The sequence below is a fragment of the Manis javanica genome, chromosome 12 (genome assembly GCF_040802235.1).
Source record: "Manis javanica isolate MJ-LG chromosome 12, MJ_LKY, whole genome shotgun sequence".
Classification (NCBI taxonomy): domain Eukaryota; kingdom Metazoa; phylum Chordata; class Mammalia; order Pholidota; family Manidae; genus Manis; species Manis javanica.
In genome coordinates this window covers 91,433,207-91,448,355 of record NC_133167.1, presented here as the reverse complement: position 1 = coordinate 91,448,355, position 15,149 = coordinate 91,433,207, and the positions used below count along the sequence as shown (strand labels likewise).

General features: G+C 36.0%; 1 protein-coding gene across 7 annotated transcripts in view; it reads left to right on the top strand.

The window, feature by feature from the left end:
- The window catches only part of WRN (WRN RecQ like helicase), a 149,878-nt gene that overhangs the window by 38,503 nt on the left and 96,226 nt on the right, over positions 1 to 15,149 (top strand). For 6 of the 7 annotated variants that reach the window (XM_073219039.1, XM_073219040.1, XM_073219038.1 and 3 more), the window contains 6 exons: positions 2,102 to 2,247; positions 2,711 to 2,859; positions 3,425 to 3,574; positions 4,800 to 4,869; positions 10,967 to 11,081; positions 14,591 to 15,008. In XM_073219039.1, coding sequence (XP_073075140.1) covers positions 2,102 to 2,247; positions 2,711 to 2,859; positions 3,425 to 3,574; positions 4,800 to 4,869; positions 10,967 to 11,081; positions 14,591 to 15,008 — 1,048 coding nt within the window. The remainder of the gene's footprint in view (positions 1 to 2,101; positions 2,248 to 2,710; positions 2,860 to 3,424; positions 3,575 to 4,799; positions 4,870 to 10,966; positions 11,082 to 14,590; positions 15,009 to 15,149) is intronic. The other variant, XM_073219042.1, reaches the window with a different exon arrangement.

Genomic DNA, 15,149 nt, shown 5'->3' with positions numbered 1-15,149 from the left:
ACATACTTCCTCCCTGACTTTTTTTCCCTTCACCTATTTTGTCCATTCCAGCATGTTGTCTTTTAAATCTTTGAACATGTTCAGTATCTTTATAATAGCTGCTTTAGTGTCTTTGTTAATTCTATTATTCTAGTTATTTTTTCTATTAAATGATTTTTATCTTGGGTAGAGGGTCCCATTTTCCTGTTTTTCCTCATGGCTGGCAGTTTTGATTGGACATTGTGGTTTTACCTTGTTAATGTTAGATTTTTGTCTCCCTGCAAAGAAAGGAGCTGTGCTTTCTCAGGCAGTTGTTACCTGAGGATCAGCTTCCCATTTAGAGGCTTGGTTTGAAGCTTTATTAGCGCAGGTGTAATTAGCCTTTACTTTTGGGATAACCTGGCCCTATAATACGATGTGATCCTTTGGAGTCTTTGCTGACTGCCCCTGGTGAGCAACAAGAATCTCCCTTCTGATTTTTGAGAACTTTAATGCCTCTTGCCTCTTTGTGAGCCCTGGGGGTTGTTGAGCTTTCAGTTCCCTGGCGGTTCCAGTTCCCTGGTTGTTCTCATACAGCCCCTCAGTTCTTGCACGTCCTTTCCTGTCTACCTCCAGCTTCCCCAGCGCTCTACCCACGATTTGTGGCCGCCCCAGCCTTTCTCCGGACCTTCTCTCCCCGACTCAGGGCTCTGCTTTGGATCTGTCTTCCAGTTTGTTGGCTGGCGGGATGCTGGGGCCTCGGTGGGGCTCCCCCTCTGTTTCCCTTGCCTCAGAGAGCATAGTCCTGAATTGCCTGTTGTCCGGTGTCTGAAGACTGTTGTTTATATCTTTTGTCCAGTTTCCTATTTTTTATGGAGGAAAGGTATGTCTGATCACTGTTAGCCCATCTTGGTCCAAAGCAGAAGTTGAGGTTTTTTATTTTTTATTTTTTTGTATACATTTTTAAGTTTTAAAAATTGTAAAATTCGCAAATACAAACAATAATAGTAATATAACAAACCACCCATATTCCTCCCACCTAGCTTTAGCAAATCTTAATATTCATTTTCTTCAAATCTTTATTAAGAAATGAAACTATAAAAAACAGCTGAACCCTCATGTATGCCCTTTCTGATTCTCACCTCTGCAGCCCTCTGAGATAAATTCTATCATGTGTTCAGTGTTTAGCGTTACCTCATATATTGTCTATAATACTCATAATTTTATATACCAAGGTATCATACACTCTTACTTTGCCTATTTCAAATCTTTAAAAAAAATGCTATCAAACTAAATGTACATCCTGCCTCTTGTGTGTTTCATTCAACATTTTAACTTTTTGAGAATTTCTTCTATCTATATCTCTATATCTCTACCTACCAATATAACTATATATATATATATATATATATATATATATATATATATATTTTATATTATATATAAACACACCCACACACCCACATAGTTTTAGTTTAACTTTTATATATCTCATTGTTTCAGTAAGCCACAATTTGTCCATTCTTCTGTTGGTGGAAATATAGTTTGTTTCCCTTTTGCCAGTACTGCATGAACATTCTTAAACCTTCTCTCTGGTTGTCCACATATTAGAGTGTTAAATGCTTATGAGAGAAACTTGACAGGTCATAATCCTCTACATCTCCAGCTAGATATTGTCAGTTTTCTCCAAGAGGCTTTACTGGTTTAAACATTCACCAGTGTATGGGTGGTCCCACTGGTAGATATTCTTCTCAGTGTTGATATTGTAAGGCTTTAATTTTTGTCAGTCAGATAGATGTGAAATTGTACAGTTTTAATTTGCATTTCTTTGATTTCTAGTGAGATGTCATATCTTGACATACTTACTTGGATTTATTGGCCATTTGGATTTCCTTTTGGGTATTGCCTGTTTTCTTTTTTTCTCCATTTTTTAACTTGATTATCCCATCTTTTTCTTACTGGCTTTTCAAGGAATTTTAAATATTTTCTGGCTATTCATTGTCAGTTGTATGTATCACAGATATCTTCTACCATCTGTCTCTTGTCTTTCAACTTTTTGACTGATGCTTTAGTTATAAAGAAATTTCACAAAATTACACAAAAATTTTAATGCAGTTAATTTACACTGTTTTTCTGCCTTTAGCACGAGTCTGTCTGATGGAGATGTGGTGGGATTTGACATGGAATGGCCACCAATATACAGTAAAGGGAATCTAAGCAGAGTTGCATTGATTCAGTTGTGTGTGTCAGAGAGCAAATGTTACTTATTTCATATTTCTTCTATGTCAGGTTGGTATCTCTTTTCTTTACTTCAGTTTTATATGTTGGATAATTGTATTATGTCAGCTTTCTCTTTAGAAAATTAAGCTCTTGAATTAGCCAATGCTTCTCCCATCACCTTATATTTATTTAAGTATTTATGTTCCACCTGATTCACTCATATCCCTGTTTTATTTAATTTTCACATATTTTTCAGGCATTGATATTATCCCTATTTTAGAGAGTAGAGACCTGAAGTTTAGAGGGCCTAATGACAGAAATATAGTGTTAGTAGAGGTAGCATTCAAACTAATTGTTTTTCTTGTCATTTATTAGTCAGGACTTTTTGCTTCTGTTAAATACTCAAGGTTAATGTACTTCTGAATTTAAACTTAAATAAACATAAATTTAAATATAAACAAAGAATGTATAAGAAGTAGACAATAAATCCATAATACTTGATAGAACATATGGAAATAATAAAATATTACAGTTTTTCCTCAGGGATTAAAAATGCTGCTTGAAAATGAAGCAGTTAAAAAGGCAGGGGTAGGAATTGAAGGAGATCAGTGGAAACTTCTACGTGACTTTGACGTCAAATTAAGGAGTTTTGTGGAGCTGACAGATGTTGCCAATGAAAAGGTAGACATATTATTTTCGTAGACAAGATAAATCTGTGATTCACAAAGTCCCTTCTGTCTGAATGTTAGGTTTTTTGAAAAAATAATTTAAGTGTATAATTATTTTTAATCCATTTATACCCAGAACTTTTTTTTTTTAAGGGAGAGCATAATGTGGCTCTTGTGGTATGATGCTCTAAGTGGAAGTTTGACCATCAGTTCCATCACCCATATTTCACATATTTTATTAATGTTGTCATTAAATTAAATTCTCAAATTTAGCCAAGTGTTCATTTGGCTGGGAAGTAGAAAGCCTATGAACTTATTCAGCTTTTTCCCATGAATAGTACTTATATAGTCTAAGACTTTTATTACCTGTGTTGGGGAAATTCCGGAATTAAATTCTTACAGTGCGGACTGCAAATGAGGATTTTAGTGATAGGAAATATGTTAAGGAGTATCTGTGTCTTATATTTGGGTATAACATTTCCAACTTCTTGGCATTGTCATTTGGTGGTATTTAGAGGTAGCTGAACATTTCTTAAAAAGAGACACTTTCTGCAGTGTTGATTTCTCATTACTTGTAGCTGAAATGTGCAGAGACCTGGAGCCTCAATGGTTTGGTCAAACACCTCTTCGGTAAACAACTTCTGAAAGACAAGTCTATCCGCTGTAGCAAATGGAATTATTTTCCTCTCACTGAGGACCAGAAACTGTATGCAGCCACTGATGCTTATGTACGTAACCAAAGATCTTTAGATTATGATGACATTTTTAAACCTTTTAACAAATTACGTAAGAAAAATTGTAATGTGGTAGAGGGCATCAACTCAGCTGAAATATTTTAAATCAGTTTGGCATCAAAAATGCTCAAGAAGACATTTTGTGAAACTGAATTTTCAGTATTAATTAGTGAGTAGCAATCAACAGATTGTTCAGTGCTAGTTATTTTTGTCATAAAGCCAAAATAATGTCCAATTTTTATGTAAAGAATGTGAGCTCTCTGTAAACATGGAAGGCTAATAAGCCCAGCCTGAGCAAGCACAAATGGTATTGATGATGTGTTTGATTTATAAGCAACTTCTGAATAAAAATAATTACAGATAGTTTCTATATTGAAACTGACCTTATTTCTTTATATTTAAAACATGCTAAAAATTTAGAAAAATTGCCTCCAAATTTAGCTTCCTACTGCTGTTAGATGTATTTTCATATTTATATATTCATACACAATGCAGTTTGGGCTTCCTTTAACTACAGTACTATTCATTTTTTGTTTCTGTTTTTTTTAAGAAATATGTTTTATGTCCTAGTGGATTTCTTTTTTCCTAGTTAGCTTACTTTCATTTGTAGACGATTATCTTGTTCTTTCCCTTTGTGCAGCTATTTTTAGGAATGAAAACTATAAATAGAAAAAATGCAATTTTTCAGGAAGTAGGATGATAATTTTCCTTTAGGTTTTGTTTAAAAAATCATAAAACTTGTTGAGAACTAGGGCAAGTTCTGTAGCATTTTTAAGCATGATAAATCAGTGTGACTTGATTGTTCCTATTCACAGAATGTGGGAAGGAGGACTACTCATACACTGATATTCACAGCTGATTTAGTGAAATATGGGGAAATAGATATGTGTAGTCAAAACAGACTTTTCTTTAATATATTTTGTTGATTCCACTTACAGGTGATTCGGATACCTTCTCATATTCATAATATTCTCATAATGTTGGTGTTAAAAAGGGACAACTTAAACTTTTAAAGCATAGACAACCTACTTTGTCCATTCTTATGATTGGTTTGGTGATTTTCTGAAGATATATAAATCTTTGTATATAATGATAGGTTGGATTCAGTGTTCGGTGCTTTGGGAATCATTTTTCTGGATTTTTCTAAAGATGGGACAGACAGTTTTATTTTGATTATCTTTAGCATCTTTAGTAATTCATTTTTTCTGTTTTTCCATAGGCTGGTTTCATCATTTATCAAAAATTAGAGATTTTGGGTGATGCTGTGCAAATGTTTGCTATAAATAAAGGTATCTTATGATCTAAAAATAAAATATAAAATTTGAATTTGCTCTTTTGTGACATTTATCTCCAAAAAGAGAATATTCACACATGTGCAAAGTATTCAGTATTATTTGAGCTTCATAAGTGTCTGAACAGTGTTGATAATTAGGGTGGGATCTCTGACTAAAGACTATGGTTTCAAGCATGTTACTTGTGGTAAAGCAGGATTTACTACTTTTACTTTGTAGTGTTACTGTTTATTAGGTTTCTTGAGTTAGGGCTTTGTGACTTTGATAGCATCAGTGATACAATCAGCTACCTCCTCGTCTGGTGATTTATACATCCTTACTATAAATATTTAAAGTGTTTAAGATCCTTGATAGCATCCTGGCTTAAATTCCTAAATTTTCGTTAGGGTAGAATAATGCTAGTGTTTTTCTCCAAAAAGAACAGCCACTTGATTCACCTCAGTGCCTTTCTCAGACGTCTCAGGAGGTGGCGACTACAGGTCTGCACTGCAGAATGGGAGAAGATGGGCTTCTGTGTCATGCAGACCAATGGTGGGGTCCTAGCCATGTGGCCTGAGGTTTACCTGTTTCCCCACTTTTGAAATGTCGGTGATGGCATCACACTATGTATTTCATTGAATAGTTGTGAGCACAGTATTCAAAGCATCTAATTTTGATCTGTATGGAGTTGTTAATGGTTCTTGCAGCTTCCTTTTGGAGATCTTGAATAATTGTGTTTGTTAAGATGTTAATTAAATTGGATGGTTTTGCTAAATGAAAAATGTGGCATGACCTCCTCATAAACACTTGTATCATATCCTTTATGTTGTCACTGAGGGATCCATATCCTATGTGGTGGACCCTCCTTTACATCTTGAATAGAAGGCTCCTTATGTTTTCTTTCTACTTCTAGAAAGCCTCTTGTCATGAGTACTTGGTGATTCTCTGTAGCCAGAGGTACTGTGGCTAGAAATTATCTTGATCAACTGAGGCAGTTTTGAAGCCAATCTGGAGAATAATCTATAAGAATTTATGTAACTTATAATAGAATTAAATTAAGCAGAGGGATTCAAGGTTTTCTGATTTTGTGGTTTGTAGAATTGCTCATCGCTTATCCTTATGATTTTGTTTCTGAAGAAAATATTTCCAAGGATGTTTCTCACTAAAATAACACACATTTATGAGTCACTGTCAGAAATCCTGGTACCTGTGTACCTGACATTGCAGCACTACATTCCTTGACCCTCACTTTTATTCTCCGGTACATTATATATGTGTGTGTATATTGTGTCATCTGAAGTAAAGTAACTTGATTAGGATCCCAGTGAATCATAAGAATATTATTATTCCTTTTTTTCTTTTCCCTCCTTTCCTCTGTTCCTGTTATTAAGCCAGAAATATGAGCTTCTCTAACTTCCGTTCTCTAACTTCCCTGGTGTATATATGGATGATATTTTCAAATGATCACTTTTGGTTTGTATTAAAAGGTTGTGCTTTGTTTCTTATTAAAGAATAAAAGTAGACTAGAACACCAGAAAAGAAGAGGATGTTTGCATGTTGTTTCTCACTATAGAACATTAGCTTATTCCTAAGATGGTAGGTAATAATACATTAAATGATATTGTAGGTAAAAATGCATTTAGTAATTTATTAAATATTATTGAGTACTTTATGTTATAGAAATAGAGTAATGAATAAGATAGGCATGATTTCTGTCCTGAGAGGAGAACTTATAATTTTATAGAGGATATAGTTGAACAAAAAAGGCAATTGCAGTCCAGGAAGATGAGTCTTAGGATGTTCAAAAATGAGTTGCTGTGGTTAGCACATAGAAGAGCCATGCAATGCCTATGTGAAAGTATTGGAGTATTTCCTGGAAAAAGTGATGTTTAAGTAATGACCTGAAATAGGAACAGGAGTTAGGTAGCTGAAGAGTAGATGAAAAGTGTTCTAGACACAGGAAATAGCAGGTGCCAGGTTTCAGAGGTAAAACAGATTGTGGTATCTATAGGCAGTTGACAGTATTTCAGAATAGTGACCTACTGAATATGACAGAGAGTGAGTCATGGATGAAGGAGAAGCAGGAAAAGAGAAGCAGATAGGTCATGTTAAGGAGTTGTATTTCCTCCTAAGAGCTGTTGAGGGTTTTAAACAGACAAATGATAAGAGTTACATTAAAGGGAAAGAATTGCATTAAAAAAATGAGTGAGTTAAATTTTTAAAAAAGGTAGAAAAAGGGATTGTAGGGGGGCAGGAGTCACAGGGCAGGAGTCTTTGAGAGTAATCCAAGTGAGAGGTGATGGTGGCTTGCTTGGCTCATTGTACTGTGGATGGAAAGAAGTAGATAGAGTCAAAATATACTTATTTAATAAAGCAGTAGAATCAACAGAATTTGGTGTGATGATGAGAGCCATGTGTCCAGGATCATTTCTGTATTGTTGGCATGAGCAATTGGGATGAAAAATATCCTGGTCTGAGAAGGAGCAAGATTTGGGACTGAGGAGTCGTGCAGTTGCCTGTTTGAGGAGGGGGCCTGTGAGACGGCAGGGGTGTGTGGCCAGCGGGCACTCAGAAGTACAGGCTATCACTTTGGACAGCTGCTTTCCAGATGGGGAATTGGGGCTAAAGAATTGGGGCTAAGAATCTTGAGGAACTTTTAGTGCTTAATGTTTGCACAGAGGAGGACACACCAGAGGAGTTGCTGTAGGCGTAGAAGGAAACTAGGTGGTATGGTGTGCAGAACATGGTTTAAGTAGGAGGATGTGATCAACTGTTTAAATTCTGCTGAGTTTCAGAAACTGAGTACTTAATCATTAGAGTTCGCAACGTGGCACTCACTTGTAACTTTTTGCTAAAGCAGCTGGGTGACACAAGAGTATTTTGAGGAGAGAGCGGTTGTTTGAGCCATGCGCTCTCAAAACAGGAAGGGTCCACAGGCTCCACGAAGGTAACACGCAGGTGCCATCACCACAGCAAGCGGGAGGAGTGGAGTGTTAGGGACGGAGATCCCGTTAAGGTGAATAGAGGAGTGAGCTCGAGCTAAGGATGTAACAAAGCACATGTGAACAACTGTTTTGGTTGGTTTGGAGAGGGAGCATTCATTCATTCATTCATTCATTCATTCATTCACGGGGTGGGTTTGTTGGGTGTTGATTATGGGGCAGGCACGGTTCCAGTTGCTGGGGAAAGGCACTGAACAGGGAACCAGGCCCTCTCCCTTCACTTGACAAGTGAGGAAAGAGCCACGTGAGTATCTGAGGGAAGAACCTGGCAAGCAGAGGGGGAAGACAGAGCCAAGTGTCTTGTTTGAGAACAGTGAGCATAACTGAAGCGAAGTGAGTCAGGGTGAGCGTGATAGGAAATGAGGCTGAAAAGCAGCTCAGGCCAGATCGCTAAGGGCCTTGTAGGTGGTGAATCGGACTTCATGTTTTATTAATTAAATACAAGGGTGGGTGATGGGAAACCCTTAGAGGGTTTGGAGCCAGGAGAATGACATGATTAAATTTTAATTTAAAAGGATTTTTCTGCTGCTGTGAAAGGGCAAGTGTTTAGACAGGGAAACCTCTTAGGAGGCTCTTGCAGTAGTCCCGGAAAGAGATGATAATTGTTTGGATTAGGCTGGTAGCAGTAAAGGTGTTGAGGAGTGGGAGAGTGTATACATGTTTTGAAAGTGTATATTGTGAAGGATTTGCTGATGAACTCACCTGTGTAATGGGTCAGATGTGGAGACTGACAGAACAATCAAGAATTTTGGTTGGACCAAATGAGGGAATCGAAGGGTCGGCTGCAGTGGGAAGATTATGGGAATAGCAGGTTTGCATGAGAAAAATCTAGAATTCAGTTTTGGATTGAATTTTAGATGCTTATTGATATCCTAGAAGATACCTTAGTTGGAAATGTGATTCTGGAGTTCAGGGGAAAGGTCAAGGTTGGAGATATAACCATGGGAATCATCAGGATACAGAGGGTCATTAAAGGAGTGAACCTGGATGTGTTAAATAGGAAACGAATGAAATAAAGAATAATAAAAGAGGCCCAAGTATTCATGTCTACAACATGTAGAGATCAGGAAGATGGGGAGAGAGCAGCCGAGAGAATGGAGAAGGGGCAGTAATGGAGGAGGAAGGTAGGTGTGGCGGTTAGAAGCCAAATGAGGATGAAGGTTAGGTGTGAGGAAGTCATTCTCCTTTAAATACCTCTGAGAGTTCTAGTGAGATGAGAAACTAGAATTAACAATTAGATTTGATACTGTGGAGGCCATGGTAACCTTTCCCAAAGCAGCTGTACCTATCAATTAGGGCAAAAGCTTAGCTGGAATCCATTTAGGAGAAAATGTGAGACAGTGAGTGTAGACAATGTTTCCAAGGAATTTTGCTATAGATGGGAATAGTGATGGGAATACAGACTGATTAGGAGATTGGGGGTGGGACGATGAGATAGTTCTTGTTTCTGTTTGCTAAATGTCATAAGAGGTGAAGTTCCCTGAGTAGAAGGAGGTACAAGCAGATGTTGGAGGCTTGGAGAGAAAGATGTATGAAGTAGTAGTCATCTTGAGAATAGCAAAGTGGGAAATTTAGACTAATGAATGATCGTTACTGATGGTTCATTTGAGCTCTGTGTCGTGAATTTAAAGCAAAGTGAGTCATCACAGTTGTGTTTTCTCTTCAAGAATATTCAGTTGCTTGGGTATAGACATCAAGCAGGTAAAAAAGCTGGGGTTAATTAGGGGTTTTGCTGGGTTCGTAACACAGAGGCAGGAAGGAATAGAAGAACTGAGATTCCACACAAGGGAATGATTACTGTAATATGGGGAAGAAGAGGAAGGAAGACGTGTGGGTGGGAAGGATAATGTGTGAGGAGAAGGTTGGTAGGGTCCATAGATTTGACTGAAAGTGTGAAAGAATTGTGTTGTGGAAAGCTGACTGCAAAGAAAGATGGTGTGCTTGTGCTTAGAGGGAGGGATGCTTACAGTTGGAGTTTGGAAGTGGTGACATTATTGGCAATGATAAAGTCCAGGGAATGACATTGGGAATGGGTGGCCGAGGTCAGTTGAGGAAAAGATTGTTGGAAATGGAAGGATCAAGGAGCTGAAAAGGCCATCCTTGGAGCATCTGTGTGAATGTTGGAATCACTAGAAATTATCACAGAAGCAGTAGTGAAGGGTAAGATGGTGAACCAGGTGCTACAATCTTCAGTGAATGAAAGGGTGTAATTTTGAGATCACGAGGTAACTGCAGCCATTAGGTATAGTAGATAGTAGACTCCTGTGTCATATGCTGGACTTCTTGAAGGACAAGGGAAGTGGTGATGAAGAATAAGAAATTCTAAGCAGGGGATGGGTTTGGGAAAGGAGGGCAGATATGGTGTTGATGGAGAATGATTTGGCAGATAGAATGAAGTTGAGAGTTTGCAAGATGATCACCGAGTATAAAGGCTTGCATTTTCTCTCGGTGCTAACTGGTCATGAGGGCAGGGTGGAATGGCTGTTGGGTAAGGTTATATACCAAAGTGTATTAAAAAAGTAGCAGCCCACATGGCATTATATTGATTTCTGATTTTTTTTTGCCATTAATTTTGCATTGCTGTATTTTAGCAATAGGAAATAGGATTCCCATCAGTTTCTCTTCTGTTCCAGTAACATTAAAGCATGTTTTATTTACCTTGACACCTTTCTGACCCAAGCTATCCCAGTGAGGGAAGGCAGCCCAGATCAGAGGACAGGCTATTGTGAATTCTACAGACCTTAGAGACAGTTATTAGCTCAGAAATTCATTACCGTACATTTACTTTAAATTAGTTAATTGATCTCTGGTTTTGAAATAGTGTGGGTAGGTTGAGCGTCTCATTTTAACCTTCTCCTGCCCAAATTGATAACCACTGAGTTGTATTATGTATGAATGCAGATCATTTAGAATTTATGTATTCTGAAATTTAAGTAGCAAAAATTTGAAAAGGAAGTGAAGTGATTCAGGTGATTTAGACATAAGATAAGGAAGTCTTTGTTGAAATTTAAGGAAAGAAAATGAAAATGTGAGCTCTGATACTGCTTAAATAAATGGCTAAATAAATATATTTGCTTTGCGGCTTGAAAATTAATATTGTTTTTTTTTCCCAGAGGAGGAAATACTACCTAGTGTTGTGAAGAAACAATTGACTTTAATCTCGGAGGAGGTGATAGATCTGGCTAAGCATCTCCCTGACACTTTCAGAAAATTGGAAAATCCACAGAGGTTAAATATTATCTGTTTCTATCAATTTTGTTTGTTCTTACTGTGTTTTCCTACATATGAAGAATTCCCATTCATCAAGGTAGACTCATAAATTTTACTTGAATACAGGCCTGCAGATTGATGTAAAATTTGAGAAGTATCTTTCTATTTGTTAAAGTATTTATCAAAAAAGGTTAAAGGCTTTTCTCTCTACTTTTTTTTTAATGGAAAAAAATGTTTTATGTTTTATGAAACAAAGCAGAATAAAACTCCTAAGTCCACACGAAGGGTGATATTTTAGGTTCAATGTTGTCCTTTTCTTTTTGTTCATGGTATCTTTCATTTAATTATATTTATAGTTTAATCATTTGAAATCTATAAAAACTCTTAACTTAGTAGCTTAATTTTTCTGGTTGTTATCTGATTATTATGTGAGAATTCTATCTAGTACTTAGACTTAGAACAAGAGGCATTCAAATTTTAAAGACTATTTTATAGCTAAAGCAGTAGCTACTTTAAGATACTTGGTTTAATAGGTGTTGGACTCCGATGCCATGTAGCTCTTTTTGGAACCAGGCCTTGCTTGAGCCTTAATTGCAGAATGATTTCCTTTAAAAGCAGGAATGCTCTTGAGCCGTCAATAATTACTATGTGATAATAGAGTTTTGAGGCAAAAATACTTTGTAGGAATGTGAAGCAGTTAGTTGAAATAACATTCTGACTCTGATAAAAAACAATGTTAAATGTGTTCTTTTTTGGGATGAGATTTGTGATATATTTTCAAAATACTGTAGAGAAATTCAGCTCTTTTTCAAAATCATTTTTCCCCCTAGCAGTTTGTTTTAGGAGTTTTTATGTTTCTTAAAGAAACATCAAGAATTTCTGAAAGATGTGACTGTCAAATGGGCAGAGTACCAGTATAGCCATTTCATATTGATTTTTACATATTCTTTCCATGAAAGAAAAAGAATCACTGTTTACTTGATGTTTGCATACATTGCAGGTTTTTATCCTAGCAATGAAAATATCTGTTGAATATGTTAATCTGCTTAATGCTTTGTAATACCTAAAAATGAAAAAGCTAAATAAGTTTTCTTAGAACTCGAGAACGGGTAATATTGAATCCATTTTTAATACAGATAGATCTCCTGAAGTTTTGGTGTTAAAGTAAGAACTAGTTAAATCTCTTATTTTAGGTTCTTTGTAACAAGTCTTCAATAATATCTAATTTATCTAGATTACACCTCCAAACCAGGAGGGAACATACAAGGCCTCTGAACAGCCGAAGTACATGCCATAAACATGAATTCAAGCTCACTTAAGTGTATTTCCAATGGTGTGCATGAGGCCACAGTAAGAGCATGTTTGCTTTTTTTGTTTATACATGCAGTTGACAAGCTTGGATATTCAGTTAAAATGAAAACCAGGTATAAATAAGGAATGGTATACACATGAGAACAGCTTGAAGTATAGCTGAAATCTGTGAAGTAGTGGACAAAACTGTATTAGCTTGAGCTAAGAATTTGTAAAATAGAGCAGTTTGAGATTTGTTACAGAAGGAAACAGCTTTATGCTTTAGGGGGCCTGGAAGGTACTGGATTGTACAGTACTACATGGTCATTGATTTAAATTCAGTACATATCTCTTGTATTGCTGTCATGTACTTGACATTCTGTTGGGTGCTGAGGTGTATGCAGGCTACTGATATGCATCATAACAATTCTAAGAAAGAAGCAAAGTACACTATGCCTTATTGAAGAAGGCAAGACAACCTTGACGTTTGTTAGAGTGAATAGTTATCTTATATGAAAAGTGTCATTCTCTGATGTTAGCACAGGATAAATGAGCCCTTATAGTCTTGCCAGTCAATCTATGTGTCACTGTTGCTATTTTTATGTTACAGCATCCCTTGTGCATTTAACAAGTAAAATGATGTCATGTATTGGTTCCTGCTAAAGTATTTACATACAGTTCTTATATTTGAATACCTGTGTACAATGCTAAGTGCTCTTTGTAAGATTTGAGGAATTTTAGAGTGTTAGAATTAGTGAGTTTTTAGGTCTTTAATTCAATTTTGCTTTTGCATTTGTTGGCACTGATGTAGACTTTGTAAACTTAAGCTTGACCCCAACTTTGGAGTGCTGTTAATAGGACTATTTTTAGTATGGAAGGAACACATGAAACAACTCAACATATTTGATAATTTATTCCTATGAATGGTCACATTTTAATTTGAACTATGAATATAAGTCTTTAAAAGTTGTCAGATTGTATTAAGTATTGATTTAAATACACAGAATTAGAAGAGCTAAACAAAAGCATTAGTTAAATAGTAAAACATGTCTCTTTTTTTTGTTCATCATTTCCCTTTTCTCCTTTTAATTTCTGCTTTTAAGAAATAATTAAGAATTGCTTTAAGAAGACCTATAATCAACAGACAAAATAGAGTACCTCATTTTACACGCTAGCAGCAGTTTTCTTTTCCAGTTGACTAGGTCTGGTTACAATATACTCATTTAAAGTCACTTACTTAAAATGGTATTTAGCAACTATAATTAAGAAGTTAAAGTCAGTTCATTGAAAAGTTAGGTAAAACATGGGATCATAAAAATTTTAACTCAACATATTTATGTATGCTTGATTCCCAATCTTTTGCTATATATAAATTTTTTTTCCCACTAAATATCCTCCTGCTGTAGGGATTTCTGCAGAGTGGTTCTTAGTTAAAAGGACGTCTATAATGTATCATTTACAATTTCTGCTTTCAATTTCTTTACAATGGAGTGAAAACTTAAAGGTACTTAAAGCAATCTGAATGCAGAGTCTTAGGTGTTTTTCCATCCAAACTTCTGTAGTTATTTTGACTGTAGTTAACCAGACAGAACATTTTTTTAAAAGTTGGGCAGGGGAAAAAAAAACACATACTTGTTAAATCTTTCCACATGTTCAGTGTAGAATTCAATGAAATAATGTGTCATATATCATTGATTTGATTTACATTTAATAAAGTTACCATTAAAAAGTATGACTGACAAACAATTAGTTTGGGGCCAAACGTTACTGACATGTATTAAGCATACAGGTCAACAGTTGAATGCAGAAGTGCCTTGCTGTAGTAGAGCGTAGCACAAAAGTTGCAAGAACATAGTGGATATTAGGGAATGAAGAGCAACTTTAATCCAAAGTGTCCTTTAAATGAAAGTCAGTTTACAAAATTTGTACTTGTTAAAAACCATTAAAACTTGTCCTTAGAGTGCATTATAATTAGCACATATAATATAGGTCGGTCATGGAGAGGGCAGTATAGCGTGGAGAAGACAAGTAATGACTGTAGCATCCTACTGTGCTGATGGACAGTGACTGCAATGGGGTTGGGGGGACTTGATCATATGGGTGAGTGTTGAACCCACAGTGTTGCTTCTGTGAAACGTTTGTAAGATTGTATATCAGTGATACCTTAAAAAAAAAAGCCTGTCCTTATAGTTAATGCAATTACCATTGAATTAATCTTTCTTAAACTTTTTTGCTAGGATTTCTGTACTAATAAAGGATATTTCAGAAAATCTGTGTTCCTTGAGGAAGGTGATGTTTGGTTCTACCAAGACCGAACCGAGGCCTAATAGTAATTTTAACTTATTACCTTTGGAAGATCCAACTGCTGGTGGACTACAGCAGCAACAAATGAAAGAACATAAAATTTTCACTGACGTTAAAGATGAGACACAGGACATGTTAGGTGATTTAATTAAAGATGGTATAGAAAACGTACTTGGAAATGAAGTGAAACAAGAAAAAGGTGGATTTGAAGATGGACTAGAAGATACTAAGTTGGAAGAGAATACAGAAAGAGCTTGTTTGATGTCATTAGATATTACAGAATATGAACTTCAGATTTTGGAACAGCAGGCTCAAGAAGAAAATCTTAGCGATGTTTCTTCCAAATCTGAGGTACTAAATAAAGAGAAAACAATTCTCACTGACTCGTAGGGGCTGGCTAATTTTTTTCTGTAAAGGGGCAGATTGTAAATATTTTAGGCTTTGCACAACACAATTTCTATTGTGACTATTCACTTCTGCCAGTTTAGTGTG